Source organism: Giraffa tippelskirchi, chromosome 1, assembly GCF_054371585.1.
Source record: "Giraffa tippelskirchi isolate mGirTip1 chromosome 1, T2T-mGirTip1v1.2.pri, whole genome shotgun sequence".
Taxonomy (NCBI): Eukaryota; Metazoa; Chordata; class Mammalia; order Artiodactyla; family Giraffidae; genus Giraffa; species Giraffa tippelskirchi.
In genome coordinates, this window is record NC_137275.1 from 217,845,085 (window position 1) to 217,865,456 (window position 20,372).

General features: G+C 51.0%; 2 protein-coding genes across 4 annotated transcripts in view; one reads left to right on the forward strand and one right to left on the reverse strand.

Annotated features, from left to right (window-relative positions):
• Positions 1 to 4,309: 4,309 nt before the first annotated feature.
• ORM1 (orosomucoid 1) lies at positions 4,310 to 7,583 on the forward strand. Its single transcript, XM_081574923.1, has 6 exons — positions 4,310 to 4,426; positions 4,814 to 4,956; positions 5,193 to 5,263; positions 6,039 to 6,146; positions 6,281 to 6,384; positions 7,518 to 7,583. Exons 1-6 carry the CDS (start codon positions 4,310 to 4,312, stop codon positions 7,581 to 7,583), a joined length of 609 nt encoding a protein of 202 aa, XP_081431049.1.
• Positions 7,584 to 9,746: 2,163 nt separating this feature from the next.
• The window catches only part of AKNA (AT-hook transcription factor), a 56,773-nt gene continuing 46,147 nt past the window's right edge, over positions 9,747 to 20,372 (reverse strand). For all 3 annotated transcript variants that reach the window (XM_081574948.1, XM_081574954.1, XM_081574938.1), the window contains exons 17-22: positions 20,098 to 20,213; positions 19,293 to 19,439; positions 16,915 to 17,010; positions 15,110 to 15,226; positions 14,656 to 14,848; positions 9,747 to 10,922 (exon numbers count right to left, since the gene is read on the reverse strand). In XM_081574948.1, coding sequence (XP_081431074.1) covers positions 10,661 to 10,922; positions 14,656 to 14,848; positions 15,110 to 15,226; positions 16,915 to 17,010; positions 19,293 to 19,439; positions 20,098 to 20,213 — 931 coding nt within the window. In that variant the 3' untranslated portion in view covers positions 9,747 to 10,660. The remainder of the gene's footprint in view (positions 10,923 to 14,655; positions 14,849 to 15,109; positions 15,227 to 16,914; positions 17,011 to 19,292; positions 19,440 to 20,097; positions 20,214 to 20,372) is intronic.

The following is a 20,372-nucleotide window of genomic DNA, read 5'->3' on the forward strand; positions in this document are numbered from 1 at the left end:
TGCTCTTTGGAACTCAGAGAAGGCCTAGGAGACATAAGTCTTCCTACCACACCCCCTTTTTTCTTTCAATCAACAAGAAATGGAGGGGTTTTCATTTTACCTGGGAGGGCCTTGCAGGGTCCTGCTAGGTTTCACTACCTCTAAGTCCACTCAGATCTTCCCTGGACTCTGAAGTGAATCTGAAGTGATGGAGGTATCAGCCTCCATCACTCTGACCCCATCACATGCTCCAGCCACACAGACCATCCTAATCCTACTGCTATCTCCTGTGTCAGCAGTAGCATCACCTTCAAAACCTCAGGATGTTTGGGAAGAGCACTTGGTGTTTCAAAGATAGAGTACAAGATGGGAAGACTTGTTCCCCTGGGGTCTGAACATGGTTGGATGTGACAAAAGGCATTTAGGGTTATGGGTCACTCTGCGCCAGTACCAGGCAGCAGATCCCAAGTGACAGAGATGCTTGTGTGTTGTTGCGTGAATGTGTGTGTGTCTATGTGTGTGTGATATGTGGGGACCTGGAAAAATCTGGGCTCCAGGTAAGAACCTCATTGGCCCAGGTCTAATGGTAGCAGTGTCCCTACACAGTGTTCAGCATGTCCTTACATAGTGTCTTGAAACTGCCCACTTCCATATCTCACACCTGGACCACTGCAACTGCCCAACCACCTTGCCAAGTTCATTCTTCTGTGCTTGTTCTCCCCATCCTCTGTTCTTCTCACTGCAGACAGTGGGCTCTCTCTAAAGGGCAAATCTTATATTATCCCTCCACACACACCTCACTTAAAATCTTTCCCTTTCTCCCCAGCACCCTCAGAAGACACTGCAAACTCCTTGGCCTGGTTTCCGTGCTCTGCAGCTCGGGTTCCCACCAAGAGCCGTACCCCCAGCATCAGCCTCCATCCCTCTCTCCTCATCACATGTTCCAGCCACACAGACCCTCCAGATCCTTCTTGTATCACCCTCTCCGTTACCTGCACTGTTCCCTCCTGAAGAGCTCCAATCATGTTTGCAAGACTCCAGTTAGAGCAATGCAAGTTCAAAACACTAACTGAAATGATAAAAAAGAAAAAGAAAGGAAATTCTAGTTCTGACAAGGACGTGGAGGGAGAGACTCATTTCTGCATTGCCATATCGGTACAGCATTAAAGGTTGTTAGTGCTTTTTGATTTGTCATGTTTTTGCTTTCTCTCTTTTGGGGGAGGAGTTTTTTTTTAAATCAACTTAACTGAGGTATACTAGGCATACAATAAGGGCTTCCCCAGTGGCTCAGTGGTAAAAGAAATCCCCTGCAATGCAGGAGTCACAGGAGACACGGGCTCAATCCCTGGGTGGGGAAGATCCCCTGGAGGAGGACATGGCAACCCACTCCAGCATTCTTGCCTGGAGAATCCCATAGACTAGAGGAGCCTGGTGGGCTATGTCCATGAGGTCGCAAAGAATTGAACACGACTGAGGTGACTTTGCATGCACAGCACACAATAAAATTCACATGTTTTCAGTTTCCAGCTCAAAGAGTTTCACAAATGTACATATAAATATGTGTGTAACCACCACCAGAATGAAGATATAGAACATAGTCATCTACTTCAAAAAGTTCTCTCAAGTCCCTGGGCAAATTGCCAAGGCAACCACTGATCTGATTTCTACCATTATAATTAGTTTTGACTGTTCTAGAACTTCATATAAGTGGAATCACACAGTCTATGTGCTGGTTTTTTTTTTTTTTTTTTAGTATTTATTTATTTATTTGACTGTACCGAGTGTTAACTGTGGCAGCTGGGATCTTAATTACAGCATGTGGGATTTTGTAAGGCATGTGAACTCTTAGTTGAGGCATGTAGGATCTTGTTCCCTGACCAGGGATGGAACCTGGGCCCCCTCATCAGGAGCATGGAGTCTCAGCAGCTGGACGACCAGGGAAGTCCAGTCCCTGAGCTGTTGAGTCTAGCTCCTTTCTTTTTTTTGGGGGGTGGGGGTGGGGTGGGCTGCACTGGGTCTTCGTTGCTATTCACGGGCTTCCTCTAGTTGCCGTGAGCAGGGGCTACTCTTCTCTGTGGTGCGTGGGCTTCTCCTTGCTGCAGAGCGCCAGCTCCAGAGCGTGAGCTCGGGCGTTGTGGACACGGGCTCGCTGGTCCCACTGCAAGTGGGATCTTCCTGCACCAGGGGTTGAACCTACGTTCCCTGCGTTGGCAGGTGGACTCCCACCCACTGGACCATCAGGGAAGCCTGAGTCTGGTTTCCTTCGTTCAGCATGTTTATGAAATACATTTACGTTGTTATGTGTATCCGTCGTTCATTCTTTTTTTGTTGCTAAGTATTATTCCATTGTATAAGAATACTACCGTTTGTTTTTCCATTCTCCTTTTGACAGATACCTGAATTGTTTGTAGCCTGGGGGCTATTTATTTTTATTTATTGGGGGGAGCTTTTAAATATCACTTATTTTTAAAGACATATGCTTTTCTTTCTCTTGAAAGAAATTTGGACGGTCTCTGACATATCTTCAGAGAAAAAATTACGATTTAAAATGCTATAGGCAACTGTATCTCAATAAAATTGGGGGAAAAAAACCAAAATAAAATTCCATAGATATAAAGAGAGGACATGTTTAGGGAAATTAGAATCCAGGAAGTGAATGAAAAGTTATTCATCCATTCAACTTACAGCTACTGACTACACTGACACAGGAAAAATTATTCAAATATAGGAAATGAATAAGAATGCAAAATTGTAAGCTTATCATAATAATATTTTTGGAATCTATTTATTTATACAAATAAAGATTTGACTCCATCATATAGAAATGCAAATAAGCAGTGGAATTATTTATTCTGTGGTTTATACCGAGTGTCTGCTCCTTGCTGGGCACTGTTCCAGGACTGGGAACATATGGGTGAAAAGAGAGGCAAGCTCCCTGCTCAACAAGCAGGGGGTGGAGAAAACAGAGATCATTTCCTGTTTTAGATGTTGAGAGGCGGTTTAAGTAGTATTGTATAGGCCAAAAAATTCATTCATCTCCTGTAACATCTTATGGAAAAACTCCAGCGAACTTTTTGGCCAATCCAATACATTTGCTTCCCTGGTGGCCAACCTAATAATACATTTACTTCCCTGGTGGCTCAGACAGTAAAGAATCTGCCTGCAGGGCGGGAGACCTGGGTTCGATCTGTGGGTTGGGAAGATCCGCTGGAGAAGGGAATGGCTACCAACTCCAGTATTCTGGCCTGGAGAATTCCACGGACTGTATAGTCCCTGAGGTCACAAAAAGCTGGATACAACTGAGCGACTTTCACTCACTCACTCAATACTGGAAATAGACATTCAACTTAGAGGTCCCTTTCTTTTGGAAATGTCCCTGCCTCCAGGATTGAGTTGGGGCCCCTCTGGATTTTTGTTGTTTCACAGTTGTCCCCACACTCATTTGGGATTGATCCCATGTTTGCCCATACCTCCTACCCCTAACCCCCTCCCCCACTCATTCCCGTATACACCACACTCGCCTGGGAACTCTCTAAGTTGCCTTCAGCACTTGATTCATGGCTGGGTCCTTTAAGAGAGTTGGACTATAAAGAAAGCTGAGCCCCAAAGAATTGATGCTTTTGAACTGTGGTGTTGGAGAAGAAGCTTGAGAGTCCTTTGGACTGCAAGGAGATCCAACCTGTCCATCCTAAAGGAGATCAGTCCTAAGTATTCATTGGAAGGACTGATGCTGAAACTGAAACTCCAATACTTTGGCCACCAGATGTGAAGAACTGACTCATTTGAAAAGACCTTGATACTGGGAAAGATTGAAGGCGGGAGGAAAAGGGGATGACAGAGGATGAGATGGCTGGATGGCAACATCGACTCAATGGGCATGAGTTTGAGTAAACTCCGGGAGTTGGTGATGGACAGGGAGGCCTGGCGTGCTGCAGTCCATGGGGTCGCAGAGTCAGACACGACTGAGTGACTGAACTGACTGACCTTTAAGTCTTGGCGCTTAATAGAACAGGAATTGAATGAAAACAGGAGACTTTGTTTACAGGCCTCTCAATCATTATCTAAACACATTAACTAGTACCACTCTGGTCCAAACCTTTGGACCCTGGTAACTCCTCCAGGTTAGGGACCCAAATTAGACCCAGGCTTGCAACCTTTACCTACAGCTGGCTTTGCAGGAAGGACGGAAGGATTTGTGCAAGACATTTCACAAGAGTTTGCCAGATTGTGTCACAGCTGGGTCCTAGGGACCCGCCCACAGCTCCTTTAAAAGTCACTGAAGTCTTCCAACCACCAGCTTGCTTGGCTGCAGGTATCTCCTGGTCTCAGCATGGCACTGCTTTGGGCCCTCACTGTCCTGAGCCTCCTTCCCTTGCTGGATGCCCAGAGCCCCGAGTGTGCCAATCTGATGACAGTGGCGCCCATTACCAATGCCACCTTGGACTCAGTAAGTGCCTGACTCCCTGAGCACCGTGGGCAGCTGCTTCCCTCCCTGGGCTTTCCTTTGCCTTCCTGATACCCTCCTTTTCTCTCCTGGAGCCTGGGCTGAAATTCTGACCAGCCTCCGGAGGCATTTCTCTGCCTCCAAACTCAGACGTCTCCTTGCAAGGTCCCTCAGCAGGGAACAATTCTGTACTAGCCAGGGAGGGGCTGCCCAGGGGTTGGGGGGCATTTGAGGAGATAACCTGATTCCCTGAGTAAGCTCTTGTATGATTGCTCCTCATCCGGGGCCCCAGTCTCCTTGTTTGCAAAAGCAGGGCAGAAATCTGCTAAGTCTTATCCCAGCTGACTGTCAAGGATTTGGCTCCATCATCAATTCCTGGCTTCTCCCCAGCTCTCTGGCAAGTGGTTTTATATCGGCTCCGCTTTCCGAAACCCCGAGTACAATGAGTCGGCTAGAGCAATCCAGGCGGCTTTCTTTTACTTTGAGCCCAGGCACGCGGAGGACAAGCTGATCCTCAGAGAGTACCAGACCATGTGAGAGCCACACCACCAGCCCCAGCTTCTGGCTTTCACTCCCAGCTGCAGAAAAACCTTGAGCGAGTCCAACTTTCCTGCTGGCCTCAGCCTCAGCCTTCCCATCGATGGAACTGCGAGGGGAGGGGAGGGGACACTGACTCTAATTGTCATCTGATGTGTAGACTGCGATGGGCAATTGTGCACTTCTCTTTGACCGTCTTCCTGTTTTTCTCCCCGCTTCTATCTGGCTGTAGTGCGGGCAAGTGCATCTACAACGACAGCTTCTTAAACGTCTATCGTCAGAATGGGACCCTGTCTAGAATTGGTGAGAGCCAGCCTTCAGGTGGAGGGCTGCTGTGTGGAGAGGGGAGATGGTGGGTTGTCCAGCCTCAAGGAATGGGCCCAGAGGACTTCTTATATCTCTGTGGTCCTAGCACCTGCACACAGCAAATAATCAGTAATAATTGCCAACATTTTCAAGTTCTTGCTGTGTGCCGGGCACTGTTTGAAGTGCTTTACATTTAATCCCCTTCATACTCACTAACAACCCTAGGAGGACGTCACAGTGATCAGATGGGGAAACAGAGAAACAGAGATGTCAAGGAGTTTCCCTGAGGTCACACAGCTTATAATTAGAACTAGGATCTAAACCCCAGGCTGGCTCCAGTCCTGTGTCTCAGTAAGTTACTCCACATCTTCTGCGAGCTAAAGGTGGAAGCCTGTATGGGGCAGGCAGTGACTTCACCCATGTCCCACTAACTGCAGAGAGGGGACCCAGTAGGAGCCAGTGGAATTGAACAGATGTCACTTTGCAGCCCCGAGGCTCCTGTCTGAGTCTGGTTTCCTCATCTGTAAAATGGGGAGATAAAGGGAGATAAAGGCCTTGACAACCACAGTCCACGTGTGGCTCCTAAGATTATACACATGGAGGGTACTCGGTGTGGGGCCTGGCACACGGCAGGAGCAAGGCACCAGAGGTCCCAGGGAACCCCTGGCCTTCCCACATTGGCTGCGTGGCCTTGGGCACATCCCTGTTCCTCGCCCATGAGATGGGAACTGTTGTGGTTTCCCGTGGTCTCACCAGAGGCTTTCTTTTTCAGAGTCGGGCAGAGAACACTTTGCTGACCTGCTGCTCAGCAAGCACCACAGGACCTTCATGTTTGCTGTCTCCTGGAATGGCACAAAGAACACGGGGGTGTCCTTCTATGGTAGATGTCCCAAACCCCCACTCCACCCAAGCCTCACCCCAGGACCACCACTCCCTGGGCTGGATCCCCAGAACCCCAGCCCTCCCACTTGGGCCTCCCAGCATCCCCACCCGGCCCCTTGTTCCCTCGTGTAGCTGACAAGCCGGAGGTGACCCAGGAGCAGAAGAAAGAGTTCTTAGATGTCATCAAGTGCATAGGCATCCAGGAATCAGAAATCACATACACCGACGAGAAGAAGGTGAGTGCAAGGAGGCTGGGGCAGTGCTCATCCTGAGGGTGGTCCCACCTTGGGCAGCCTCAGAGGCCTAGAGAGGGAAGCTGTCAGTCAAGGCCGCACAGCGAGACAGGACATCCTGTTCAAGCACCGGCTTTCCTGCAGGACCCCCGGGGGATGGATGAGTGTCCGGGAGGGAAAAGTCACTGGGAAATCAGGGAGGATGCCTGGAGCACATGGGGGGACTGGAAAACCTAACAGGAGGGGAAGAGCATAGCCAAGTTGCGGCAAATGGAAAAGAGACACGTACAGGGAATGATCATTTACAGCTGCTGCCTGCCGCACCCCAGGCCTCTAATGCCCGTGTGATGGGCAATAGGTCCTATGGTTTTAGAGTCACCCAAACTGCAAGTCTAGGACTGCTGCCCTGATTTTGCTATAACTGAGAATTTTCTGTATCCTCTTAATGCTTTCCTTTAAATCTGTGTTAAATGAAAGGCTTTACTTGGTCTTGTCCTGTGCAATATTTGAAGTCACAGAGCTGATGAGCTGGCTACCCTTTTTTGATATACGTGAAATACTTTCATGATTATTAAAATTAAAACATCTCCATCTGCCTGCCACTGAAGATCATTTCCCATGACCACCAGTGGCACAAATCACTGCCCCCCACTTTCGGGAACCTCGGAAAAGAGCTTATGAACACAGGCACCGGAGTTGGTTCCGCGGCAAGCAGCCTACCTCCCCCATCTGCTGGCTAGGGGACAGGCCCCAGGCCGCCCTGAACCTCACTCTCATCATCTTCAAAACAGTGCGAGGAATCCAGGAGATCAACAGAAGGGCAGACAGGGCATAAGTGCTCAGACGTGCCAGTTGTTGAGGATTTGAGCCTCTGTTTCAGTGGTGAATAAGCTGAGAGGCAGACAGAGAAAAGAACCTGCCCAAGGTCACCCAGCTGGAGCCCCGCTTCGGCTGGTGCCACAGTCCAGAGCCCATCTCTTCCGAAGACCCAGAGTCTCTTTCTAGCCGACCGCTCCCCTCACCCCTGCTCCGCGCCCACTGACAGGCCTGGCCCATCGGTTTCCTGAGCTCAGTTGGCCCTGCCTTCTGCCCAGCCCTCCCCACCCTTCTCTGACCACGCAGTCCTCTCCCACTAGGATGCGTGTGGGCCGCTGGAGAAGCAGCACAAGGAGGAAAGGAAGAAGGAGACGGAAGCGTCCTAGTATTGGGTCAAGATCTTGGGGGCTGCGAGGGCCCTCCCTCAGCCCCCTGCTCACCCTTTGTAACTCAGCTCCCTCAGCTGCATCAATAAAGTTTGTTTTGGTGCAGTCAGGTTGTCCTTTACATGTTCATTCATTCATTCATGTGCCCGCCGAAGTCAACTGAGGTCAGCGCTGGCTGATCAACTGCCCTGAGTTGATCCCTGGTTGGAAGAGCCCTTGCTATAATCCCCAGCACATGTGCCAGAATGGACAGCTATATGCACTGAGTGCCATGGGAGCCCAGCATGGCGAAGGTTCCTTCTAGTAGGAAAGTCTGGGAAGGCTTCCTGGAAGGGGCACCTGAACCACTCTAGAAAGATTAGAGCTTGATAGCACCTGCTGTTCCCACTGAAGCGAAAGATCTGTTTAAGGAATATCGAGGCAGAGGACCGTGAGCAGGAGGTCAGGGAGATAGAGGGTGGTGAGGACTCAGGAGGGTGGTGCCAAGTACCAGGGTCCTTACTTTATTAATAGATGTCACCCTGGCCATCTGGGGAGGTGAGTTGGAAGGGGCAAGGCAGGAGGCAGGAAGACCAGCTCGGAGTCTTCCATGAGCATCCTGGAAGAGGCAGGTGCCTGGGCCAGGGCAGGGGCCGGATGCAGGAGGCTCAGAGGACTTGGGGGCAGGCCAGGGGGGCTCTGTGACTCCATGAGGTGTCCCCAGAGTGCCCGCCTGTCACCCAGGATGAAGAAAGGATGCCCAGGGGTAAGGAGGGTCTCTCAAATCCAGACAACTTACATATGTGATTGGAGCTCTCGCCATGGAGCCGTGTCCAAGGCAGAGCCCCTTAGAGGTGTAAAGAGGACTGAGTCTGAAGCCAGGAGCTCAGCAAGGAAGGCTGGCGTCTGGGGCTTCCCTGGTGGTCCAGCGGCTAAGGCTCCATGCTCCCCATGCAGGGGGCCTGGGCTCAGTCCCTGGTCAGGGAACTGATTCCACATGCAGCAACAAAGATCCCACGTGTAGCAACTAAGGCCCGGTGAGGCCAAATAAATAAATAGATAAACATTAAAAACATAAAAAAGAAGGCTGTTCTCCTTCTAGACCCAAGGGTTCTGTGATATATGGTCATGTGAAAGCAGCAGCATGATGCAGGTGGCAGAGAAGTTGGACTGCATAATTCAAGTATTCTATATGCACGGGTCCTAAGCCATCTGAAACCCAGCCCTGTGGCTCACACACCTGCATCCTCCAAACAGCCACACCCCCAAGACTCCAGCATCCTTTGTCCAAGCTGCAGCCATGCTGTGCCCAGGGCACTGAGGCTGGAGACACTGCCCTGGATCCCTACCTTGGGCTCCCCCTTCCCATCCACTTCCCATGAGGTGTGGGCCTGGAGGCTCAGAACCTACAAGAAATCCTTCATCTCAGTAAGATGCCATTGTCAACTCTCCTGAGAAGGACCAGCTGAAAAATGAAATAGAAATGGGTTCTGGAGAAGCAAGTGAGATGAGAGATGGGGAAGACTCAAGAAAAGACCAAGAGAAGAGGAAGCAGGAGTCGGGGAGAAAATGTCATGGAGGTTTAGGGAGAATAAAACAGTAACAAAGAACATGGACTTTGGAGTCAGACCATCACAAGTTCCGGTAGACGGAACCTGTCTCCTCATCAATAAAATGGGGGCACACTTAGCTCAAGGATTGGCATCTAGGAGATGCTCAGTAAATAGCAGCTGTTGTTTGGTGTCAAAAGGAGCACTGGAAAGAGAGTCCAGGCTCGTGCTCATCCAGACACCAATTTGCTCACAGTGTTTCACGAAAGAGGCTTGGCCAGATGGCCTCTCTTTGCAGACCCCATCCAGCAGAAAGCTTCATGGTTCTGAGTGGGTAAAGTTGGAGAAACAGATGGCACCCAACCTGCCCTCCGGGGGAGGGCTCCGCTCAGCACCAAATCTTTTGCCCCCTAACGTGGCCTTGGAAACTACAACTGGATGACACACACCACAGACGGGCATGTTCTGGGTGCGCTCTGACCTCCATTTCTCCAGATTACTATTTAGGGACTTCCGCAGCGGGCCAGTGTTAGGACTCCACGCTGCCACCACAGGGGGTGCGGGTTCAGTCCCTGGTCAGGGAACTAAGATCCCCTGTGCCACGCGGCATGGCCAAAAAATAAAAATAAAACAATTTTAAAGATCAATATTTACTCTTCTTTATTTGCTCTCATAACGAAAATAGATTTTTTTTAAATGCCCCAAATATACAAATATCAGTGATGCACACACATTCCAGAAAAGCTGAGGTCTGAGCTGCTACAGGGTCGGGGAGCAGACGGCCTGGCCTCAAGGCCACACAGCAAGAGCTGGCGGGAAGCTGGCCGCAGGCCCAATTCCACAGGGGCCCGAGGGGAGAGCCGGGGGTCTTGGCATGAGGTACTGAGGGGGGACGGTGGTGGACGGCTTTCTGGGGCCCCCTGTGGGGTGTCTCCATCGCAGCAAGCCCATGGGAAGGGCCTCCTGACCATGGGGAAGCTGGGTGTTTCTAAGATGTTCCAATGGTCTCAAAGGGCCCCCCGGACCGACCCCCAGTCACCAGGAGGAAGGTCCCCCGGCCACGTCCTTCCCAGAGACGACTCCTCTGGAGTGGCGATCACAGGTGGGGGACAAAGTTTCACCAGAGACCCTGAGCCCGTCCCCTCTTATCTGGCTTGCTAAGAAGGATTCAAGGCCAGAAAAATGCCTCAGTTAAAAAAACAAAAAACAAAACCTGTCCATCATATATAAAATACATATTATTAGCTGGAGATGGACCCTCTGCAGGCCAGGGGCCTCCCAGAGATGGCGTCTGGGCAGAGGGTGGCCTCAGTCCCAGCCTCCACCTCCTTCAGGGCTAGGAAGTGATTTCTCTGAGTCACCCGCTGACACTCCTTCCGTTTTGGAAACACAGAGGCTGAGAAGGCAGGGCCCGGTGCGGAGGGAGCCTTCCCCGCGAGGGTCTGCGGGGCCTCTGGGAGTGGCTCAGCGCCCTCTGGCCTGGGCCGGGGTGGCTATAGGGGACCGCCAGCCCCCTGCCCGCCGCGTGTCCCTGAGCCTCGAGCGCAGTCAGAAGAGGCAGGAGCCCCGCAGGCCGCGGGCCTGGCGCAGCTCGGCCGACAGCGAGCGGCTCATGTGCTGGGTGGTGGAGCGCACGCTCTCGGCAGCCTCGACCGCCCGACTCAGGGCCTTGTTGAGCTCCTCCAGGTCCTTCAGGTCCAGCTGGACGGAGTGCCGGGGTCCCCGGGCTGGCCGGGAGGAGGCTGCGGGGGGCCACTCGGCGGCTGTTCGGACTGAAGGGGCTGAGGTAGGTGCTGGCGCCGCGTAGTACCTGCGGAGAGAGATGGCTGAGTTCCCTGACCACGGAGACGCCTTGGGGCGTCTCAGGCCCGGCTCGGTCCTTGGCGTCTACATTCTGAGTCTCAGTTTCTTCACCTCTAAAATGGGAAAAATATCCCCCGCCAAGGGTTGTGTTGGAGGGATGAAGCCAGAACAGTGCTCAAAAGCGGTCAGTGCCATCTATCCATTCATCGAACAAATACGCATTGACCTTATACTGTGTCCCGACTGGTGTGCTGGGGCCTGGGGTTACCATGGGAATGAACAACACTGCCTGCTGCCTTCCTGGAGCTTCTAGTCTGGACGCCTGGTCTCAGGGAGACCAGGACCACCCCAGGTTCTGGAGCAAGCCTCCTTCGCCAGAGAGGTAAGGTGTGGAGTCCTATTTGTCAGGTGTGGAGTGATGGAGAAGCATGACGATGATATTTCGGATTCTGCAGGAGCACGATGGTCTGGCTCCTCTCACCCAGAGCAGGGGGTTGAAGTGCGTCCTTCCCAGCCTGTCCTCCAGGAATGTAGGGTGGTGTTTAAAACTCCTGGGGAAAATGGGCAGAGGAGCCACGAGATGAAGCACAGATTTCTCCAAGAAGTGACTCCTGCATTCATCCAAAGATGGCCAAGTTTAGGGTTCCAGGAAACTAGTGCTGGGCAAGAAGGGGTGGCACCTGTGACGTGGAATACAGTGTGTAGAGGGGGACAAAGTGAAAGACGGGGACAAAGGAGTGTTTTGCATAAATGGAGCACGAATGGGTTTAGGAAGACTTGGCTGGAGACATTCGCTGGTGTTTTGCTTGGCATGCGGTAAACTCCGGTCTTACTCCTGATCCTTCACTTTCTAATTTGCATTACTGCACAGTGTGACAAAAGGGCTACGCTAGGATCTGAACAGATGTCTCTCCAAACAAGATAAACAGATGGCCAACAAGCACATGAAAAGATGCTCAATATCATTAGCCATCAGGGAAATGCAAATCAAAACTACATGAGATGCCACTTCACACACTCCCCACCCACTGGGCTGGCTAAAAACAGACAGACAGCAGTGAGTTTTGTGAGAGGACGTGAGAGACTGGAACCCTCATGCACTGATGGTGGGAATGTGAAATGGTGCCAGCTAGTTTGGAAGGCAGTTTGACTATTGCTCAAACAGTTAAACACAGTGGCTAACCCAGGGCTGGAATCTTCATCCTTGGTACTCACAGGCCAGGCGCTGAGATAAACGCTTTACTAGCACTATCTAGTTTATTTAGTACGTACTTTTATGCTTATTTTACAGATGAGTGAAGTGAAGCTCAGAGAAGCTAAGGGATGCAGAAGGCTGCCCCAAATCCCGGTCATTCTTCTTGGCCACCTGCATGACCATGAACAAGCTACTTCACTTTCAAGGGCTCCATTTCCCCCAGAAAACAGCCACACTTAGCTACCTCCCAGGGTAGATCCAATAGGAAAACTCAGGTAAAAAGCTCTGTATGTCCGGCGCTCTATAAATAACAGCTACTGAGGATTCTCCCAGAATCAGGGGGCTGGGGCAGTACTCGATTTAAACCCACAGCTAATTAGCTCCCAGTAGATCCTGACACATGTCATCTGAAGCGAATGAATGAAGGAACTTCTTGACCCCCATTTCCTCCTTCAGGGACAGATGAGCTGGTGTAACTACTGCATTCCCACACACCCCTGCCTTCTGATAATCTGATGACCGGATTGACTGGAAAGTTACCCCGAGCTCTCCCTAGGGCAGATGCTACAAAACAGAACTAACAACAACCAGAAAACCCCACTAAACCGAAAAATTCGCTACAAACTAGAAAGCCGGACTGCTGCTGCTGCTGCTGCTAAGTCGCTTCAGTCGTGTCCGACTCTGTGCGACCCCAGAGACGGCCGCCCACCAGGCTCCCCCGTCCCTGGGATTCTCCAGCAAGAGTACTGGAGTGGGTTGCCATTTCCTTCTCCAAGGCATGAAAGTGAAAAGTGAAAGTGAAGTCGCTCAGTCGTGTCCGACTCCTAGCGACCCCATGGACTGCAGCCCACCAGGCTCCTCCGTCCATGGGATTTTCCAGGCATGAGGACTGGAGTGGGTTGCCATTGCCTTGGCGGCTAGAAAGCCGGACTAGAAAGCCTCTAGTTCAGCGGTTATAAGGCGGCTAGCCAGCAGGTGGCAGCACAGGCCCACTCAGCCTTCTAAGGCTTTCCCGGCTGCGACCACTGAGCATATTGAGTCTTGCTTGGCTGGCCGGGGGGAGAAACGTAGTGTCATCAGTCCCAATTTCAGTTGTGTTAGAAGCACTACGGCTACTGGCCACGCTGACCCACTTATTTTACAGTGAAGGAAACTGGCATAGAACTAGCTGACAACAGTCTGGAGAAGAAGACAAACCTCCTAATTCCAGGGTCTGGGCTTCTCTTCCCTGCACAATCCTGTCTTGTTGAAGGCACCTTCCCTCATTTTCCCTCTTACTGACAACAATATTGAACGGTAGCAGCATCCACGGTGATGACACAGCTGCCGTTTATTCAGCAGAGAGCATGTGCCAGCATGCACTACAAACCCCACAAACGTCTGTCTCATGGGGTTCTTGCCACCTGCCTCATCTAATCCTCATACAAACTGTATGTGACCGACACTCTGACCCCATTTAACAGAGAGGGAAACTGAGGCTCAGAGAGGAAGTAGCTTTACCAAGGCCACAGCAATAATAAACAGCAGACAGGATTCCAGTGCAGCTCTGATTCTAAAACCTAAGCCTTTTTCACCTCGACTCCTGTGTCTTTTGTCTTAACTGATGTTACATCCAAATGTAACATGCAAACAGTGATTGCTCATCCTACCATGGACCGGACTGGTATGCCTCTGAACTGTCAAGACCATTGAGAACAAGAAAGTCTGAGAAACTGTCTCAGCCAGGAGGAGCCTGGGAGATGTGACAACTAAATGTATGTGGTGCCTTGGAATAGGGGGTCCTGGAACAGAAACAGGACTTCAGGAAAAAACTAAAGAAGCCTAAATAAACTGTGGACTGTATTTAATAACCATGTATTAATAATGGTTCACTAACTGCACGTGGACCATATCAAGCTGTGTGTGTGTGTGTTAGACACCCAGCTGTATCTGACTCTTTGCGACCCCATGGACTGTAGCCCACCAGGCTCCTCTGTCCATGGAATTTTCCAGGCAAAAACACTGGAGTGGGTTGCCATTTTCTTCTCCAGGGGATCTTCCTGACCCAGGGATTGATCCAAGTCTCTTGCATCGCCTGCAATGGCAGGCAGGTTCTTTACCATTGTGCTACCTGGGAAGGTTACCATATCAAGGTGAGATGTTAGTATTAGAGGAAGCTCTGTTTGGGGTGTATATGAGAACTCTCTGTCTTATCTGTTCCTTTTCTTTATAAATCTAAAGCTTTTCTAAAACTAAAGTCTATTTTTTTTTTTAAGTGAGGGCATTAGTTGCTTGCTGAGAAGACCCACAAGGAAATGGGAGATGATTAGGGTTCTAAGTCCCCATGAGGGCAAGGCCCTCTGCCAGGCTCTTTCACTGTTGGGTCCCCAGGATCAAGCAGTCTCCCTGGTACCCAGGGAGCATTCAAGGTTTGTTGAGTGACTACATGAGTGTTGGGGGAGAAACACAGGAATACTCAGTGCTGAGTTCTCAGCTACCCAGCTCAGGGCTGAATACTATTAAGCGATTCAGACAGGCAAGAGGGGCTGGAAGGGAAGGTTCTTACACAGTGGCTGATGGATAAGGCAGGACGGGAACCGAGGAGATGTAGGCAAAGGCAGGAGGGGCTGGCGCTGAGGGCGCAGCAGCCAGATACCACAGTCCAGGAGGCGGCCGGGACGGCGACCCTGCCCGCTTGCTCCTCTGCTTGGGGCTGGACATTGAAGGTGCGTTTCTCCTGGTGGCTGCCTTTTCTGGCGCTGTCAGGGAGGGACCGCAGAGACACAGTCTCACAACCTGGGAAGATCTGGCAGAGAACAGAGGGCCCCCCAGCCCCGCCAACCCCGCTGGAGCTAGACAGGGGGCCGGCCATGCAGGGAGTGCCTCGCTTTGGGAAGCCAGGTCTCATCCAGCTTGCTCCACCCCAGACTGGGCGAGCTGCCACCCCGGGTAAACCCCCTCCCAGGGCCCCAAACCCAAATCTAGGGGAGCAGGGGGAAGAGATGGAGCATCGGTCCTACCAGGGGTGGCTGAGTCTGGGCCATCCCCCTCAGAGGGGGACCCAACTTGACTACATAGGGGACATCTCAAAGTCTCACTGCAAGATGGTCCCAGGGGGTCCCTGGTGACAGCATCACCTGGAAGAGGAGGCAGGGAGGTCAGGAGAGGATTATGTCTAAGTCATCAGGCCCCCCCACAGGCCTCCCGCAGCACTGAGCTCCCCTCAGGGACCACTGCAGAGGAGACAAGCCGCCTCCACTGGGTGACAACAATACTGATGGTAACCATGGCAGTGAGAGACATCTCATGAGCCAGGCCCTCTGCTCAGGGTCTTCATGCATTAATTGATCGAATCCAACAAGCCACTGGACTAGCTATTATTATCACTTCCCCATTTTACAGATGGAGAAACTGAGGCTCCAATAGGTTGAATAATTTGCTGTCTCGGAGCTAGGAAGCAGCGATCCTCTGTCTGATCCCAAGGCTGGCTCTCCTGTCTGCAGCCCCTGTATCTATGGCCATTGTCCACAGTGACGCAGGCCCATTCTCCAGGAGATACTGGTCTACAAAGGCCCCCGGGCACCAGGCGGGTCATGGAAGCCTAAGTGAGCAGGAGTGTGGGCACCCTGGTTCTCTTTCCGTGCGAATCCTCAACACTGCATTGGGAGAATTCCAGGGTCCACCTGCCTCTCCTTCAGGCCTCAGCTCAGCATCACTCCCTCTGGGAAGCCCTCCCACACCCTGGGCTGAGTTATGGGCTCTCCAGCCCCACTCTGTGCTCTCCCATCCCCGTTCTGACCCTTCAGTTTTGTCTGCTGAGCTGAATTTGTCAGGGACAAGGGCCAGAGCCCAGTATAAGAAGATGCTGAATAATGAATGAGTGAGTAGGCCTGCTGGGACTCTAGCAAAGGCACAGAAATACAGTGGTGAAGAGCCACGGCTTTAGAGTCACAAAGACCTGGGTTCAAACAACAATGTTGTTGGTAACCACGACAGTGAGAGGCATCTCATGAACCAGGCCCTTTGCTCAGAGTTTTCATTTATTAATTGATTGAATCCAACAAGCCACTGAACTAGCTGGCTCTACCACTTGTGAGCTGTGGGTGCTTCGGTAAGTCACTTGACCTCTCTGAGCCTCAGTTTCTTCACTCATGGGTATGGTAATAAAATGGACAAAACCTACTTCATAGGGTTGTGAGGATAATGCATGTAAAACCCTTAGCATGTTGCTAAATAAGGGCTTAATAAATGACAGCCCTATCATCATCACCGTCATTGCTTGAAAGGGCCTCAGAGACTATCTCCAAACCTTTCATTATAGATGTGGAGCCCAAGGCTCAGAGAAGTTAAGGAACTTGTCTAATGTCACACAGCATGCTAGTGGCAGAACCGGGACTAGAACTTGGTGTCCATATTCTCAGGCCACTGCTCTCCCCACTACTCTTCCCCTAAACCCTTGGGTTTTGGGGAGAGGGTGTGGGGGCGGAAGGTAGACAAGGGGAGATGAGATAATCATCACTGCCAGCCTGCCTACTGCTCACACCCCTCCTCCCATCAGGAACTTCTGAAATCATGTTCATGGTTTCTCCACGTCAAGGTGAAGGACAGTGGCTTCAGGCAAAGCACCTGGAGGAATAGATGTGAGGGCAGGACACTCTGGGAAAGCTGAGAAGTCCAGAAAAATCCTGCTCTCTTGTCTGTATCCTGACCCACCACTGAGCTCAGGGCAGTCTATGTCCAGCCCAACTGTACCCCTGCCCCCCAACCAAGGGCAAGAAGCTGCAGCCTTGTAGCCCTGGCTGCTTCTCCAGGTACCACCCCCTACCTGGATCCTCTGTCCTAGGGGGTCGGCAGTGGGGACAGGAGATCGGGACACTGCTTCTTGGGACAGTCTTGGGGGTCAGAACATAGTACTCCTGGCCTGGGGAAGAAACCAGAACAGTATTAGCTGTGCATGGATGTAGAACTGGAGATGATTTAGAATACAAATCTCTCTCTTCTTCCTCCAGGTGGTTTAACAATCTCCCTCTCAATCTTTTTCTCATGCACACACAACATGTGCATAAATATGTATATACATAAGTGTGCATGTACATATACACATATAGATAAAACACATTTATCTGTCCATTTATTGTAAGCTCTTTCCAGACTCCTGTTTTATTTCAGATCCTATTGGAACCAACTGCCTAGTTCTTGACATTCGGAAAAAAAAAAAATCAACAAACCCAAGTTCGTTCAGGACTGGAAAGCAGGCAGAAAGGCAGGATAAGCGATGACAAAGCCTGATGGTACTCCCCAGACCCCAACTCGCTGGTTAGGATTAGAATGGCTTGGGCATGGAGTCAGTGGTGTTTTCTCTGTGCTTCAAGTGGCTGGGAAATGGGGATAGTCATACTGTGGGTTTCATAGGCTTCTTGGGAGGACTGAGTAGGGCTGTATGCATGTATTCAACCCTGCACTCAGCAGATGTCAGGTGCTCAAGGCTATCAAAACATTGGACAGACTCTTGGGTCTGCACTCAGCTCCACTATTCCCTGCCTTATCCATCCCTGAGTCTCACATAAGACCTTTGGAATGATACTTGATTATTTTTTTCTCTGTCTTCTGCTATGCAGGGTCTCCACTTTATACTCCATGTGCGTTGCACTGGGGCCCCTGGACACGCTGTTGTTTTCACTTCTAAGCCTCAGTGTCTATTTGCTCTGTTGGGAGATGTGTATCTCATTTCCTGCTTTGTCTGCATTGCTCAGCCTTCTGGATCTGAGGTTAACCGCCCTCCTTCCCAGCGATGTATGGGTGAGAGCCAAGTCCATAATTTACTTACTATAATTTATATGCTTACTATAATTGCTTATTTGTTACTGTCTTCTCTGCTGTGCAGTCAGATTCATGAGAGTAGGAACCATATCCATATTTAATACTTGACCTATAGGCGTGCTCTGTCATGTCCGACTCTTTGTGACCCTAGGGACTGTAGCCCCTCAGGCTCCTCTGTCCATGGGATTTTTCAGGTAAGAACACTGAAATGGATTGCCATTTCCTACTCCAGGGGAATGGGTCCCATCACTTCATGGCAATAGATGGGGAAACAGTGGAAACAGTGACAAACTTTATTTTGGGGGGCTCCAAAATCACTGCAGATGAGGACTGCAGCCATGAAATTAAAAGACGCTTGCTCCTTGGAAGGAAAGTTATGACCAACATAGATAGCATATTAAAAAGAAAAGACATTACTTTGCCAACAAAGGTCCATCTAGTCAAAGCTGTGTTTTTTCCAGTGGTCATGTATGGATGTGAGAGTTGGACTATAAAGAAAGCTGAGCACCGAAGAATTGATGCTTTTGAACTGTGGTGTTGGAGAAGACTCTTGAGAGTCCCTTGGACTGCAAGGAGATCCAACCAGTCCATCCTAAAGGAAATCAGTCCTGGGTGTTCATTGGAAGGACTGATGCTGAAACTGAAACTCCAATACTTTGGCCACCTGATGCAAATAACTGACTCATTTGAAAAGATCCTGATGCTGGGAAAGATTGAAGGCGGAAGGAGAAAGGGACAACAGAGGATGAGATGGTTGGATGACATCACCGACTCCATGGACATGAGTTGGTGATGGACAGGGAGGCCTGGCGTGCTGCAGTCCATGGGGTTGCAAAGAGTCGAACACGACTGAGTGACTGAAGTAAGTGAACTGAACTCCAGGGGATCTTCCCAACCAGGGATCAAACCCACATCTCCCACATCTCCTGAATTGGCAGGCAGATTCTTGACCACTGAGCCGCCTGGGAAGCTAGGTTATCTTTAACGTCATGCACTTCGAAACCCTAGTATGTGTCACCACAAGCTATGTGCTGGGTGCCTCCTGGGGAATCGCAACCTTAATGGAAGGCCAGGAAGAAGTGATTCTGTGTTCATCCTGTTACCCACGTCCTGCAAGCATCAAGCTCTTCCTAAGCCGCTTCATGATTGACCAGCTGAGTGGACTTTCTCTGAACCCAGCATAGGCCCCGACAAAGTGGAGGTTTCAGAAACTGTTTGCTGAGTGAATCAATGGACAAACACACCCAGATTCACAGAGACAATGCTCTCTGATGTTTTTGTATCACAGAACTCATAGAAAATGACCATATTTCCATGGCCCACCGGCTAAATGGAAGCGACCGCCTGGGGACCGTGCACCTCCAGCGCCCCCTCCCGGCTCACCTGTGTATTGGCCTCGGAAGGTGACCCTGTCGGGCCGTCTGGTTCTACTCACTCCTTTCGTTCCATCCCGAGCGGCCTGCGGACTGTTCTCGGTGGTCCCGCCCCTCTCAGAGAACAGCCTTGGGGAGGCTGGCTCAGATTCGGAACCTGGGGTGGAAAGAGGGGCATCAGAGGGGGAGGGGATGGGGGACATGTAGCTAAGGGATTGGGGAGCTCACGAGTACAGGCTCTGGGATTGTAAGCCTACAGCCCCCCCTCCCCCTGGCCCCTTAGTAATCACAGCTGACACACCTGGACCCCTGACCCTGTGCTAAGCGCTCTGCGTGCTCCCTGTCACGTACCCTCACAGCAGTCCCAGGAGTGGACACTGTGATCACTGCAATGTTAGCAGGCCCCTCAACTGCACAGGGCAGGTAAACAACCTGATCAAGGCCATAGAGCTGGGAAGACGTGAGCTGGGGCCACAGACTTCAGAGCCATGTTCCTCCAGGCAAGTTCCCTGTGCTTTTGGGCTTTGGCGTCCTGATCTGCAGAAGGTGGATGATTCAACCCACCTTGCACTGAAGATGAAGCAAGATGACACATATGCTCAAAGCCCTTAAAGAAACTGCAGCACAGAGGTGCACAGCACGCTGTGGCTGCCACTGGAAGCACGTGGTATTTCAGAGCACAGAGACTGCCTAACAAAGACACCCAAAAACCTTCTCTGAGTTTCCTCGGAGGCTGCTGCTGTGGTCCCTGACTCCTGAGCCAACATGCCCAGACTGTGGCCTCCAAAAATCAGTCCTGACAGGTGGTCACTTACTCAGGGACAATCGAGGCTCCTCCCGAGGCACCGAGGAGGACCTGGCTCGCCGCCTTTCTGCGGAGACAGCCTGCTCTGCACCCCCAGGCTCACCAGACAACCTCTCCGTGGATTTGCTAGCAAAAGAGAGAGAGCGATGATGTCACTGGATGCAGTTTTATGCAGCCTTTAAAGATGATCAGTGGGAAGGCCAACCCAGAGAAATGCTTATAACATAAGGAAAGAGGAGAACATGAAAGTCAAAACCAGACTCTGGAGTCAGACCCACAGAAGAT

Coding starts and splice junctions, on each gene's coding strand:
- ORM1 (XM_081574923.1), top strand. CDS start 4,310: ATGGCACTGCTTTGGGCCCTCACTGTCCTGAGCCTCCTTCCCTTGCTG. Junction 4,957..5,192: donor CTCAGAGAGTACCAGACCAT/GTGAGAGCCACA, acceptor ATCTGGCTGTAG/TGCGGGCAAGTGCATCTACA. Junction 5,264..6,038: donor TGGGACCCTGTCTAGAATTG/GTGAGAGCCAGC, acceptor TTTCTTTTTCAG/AGTCGGGCAGAGAACACTTT.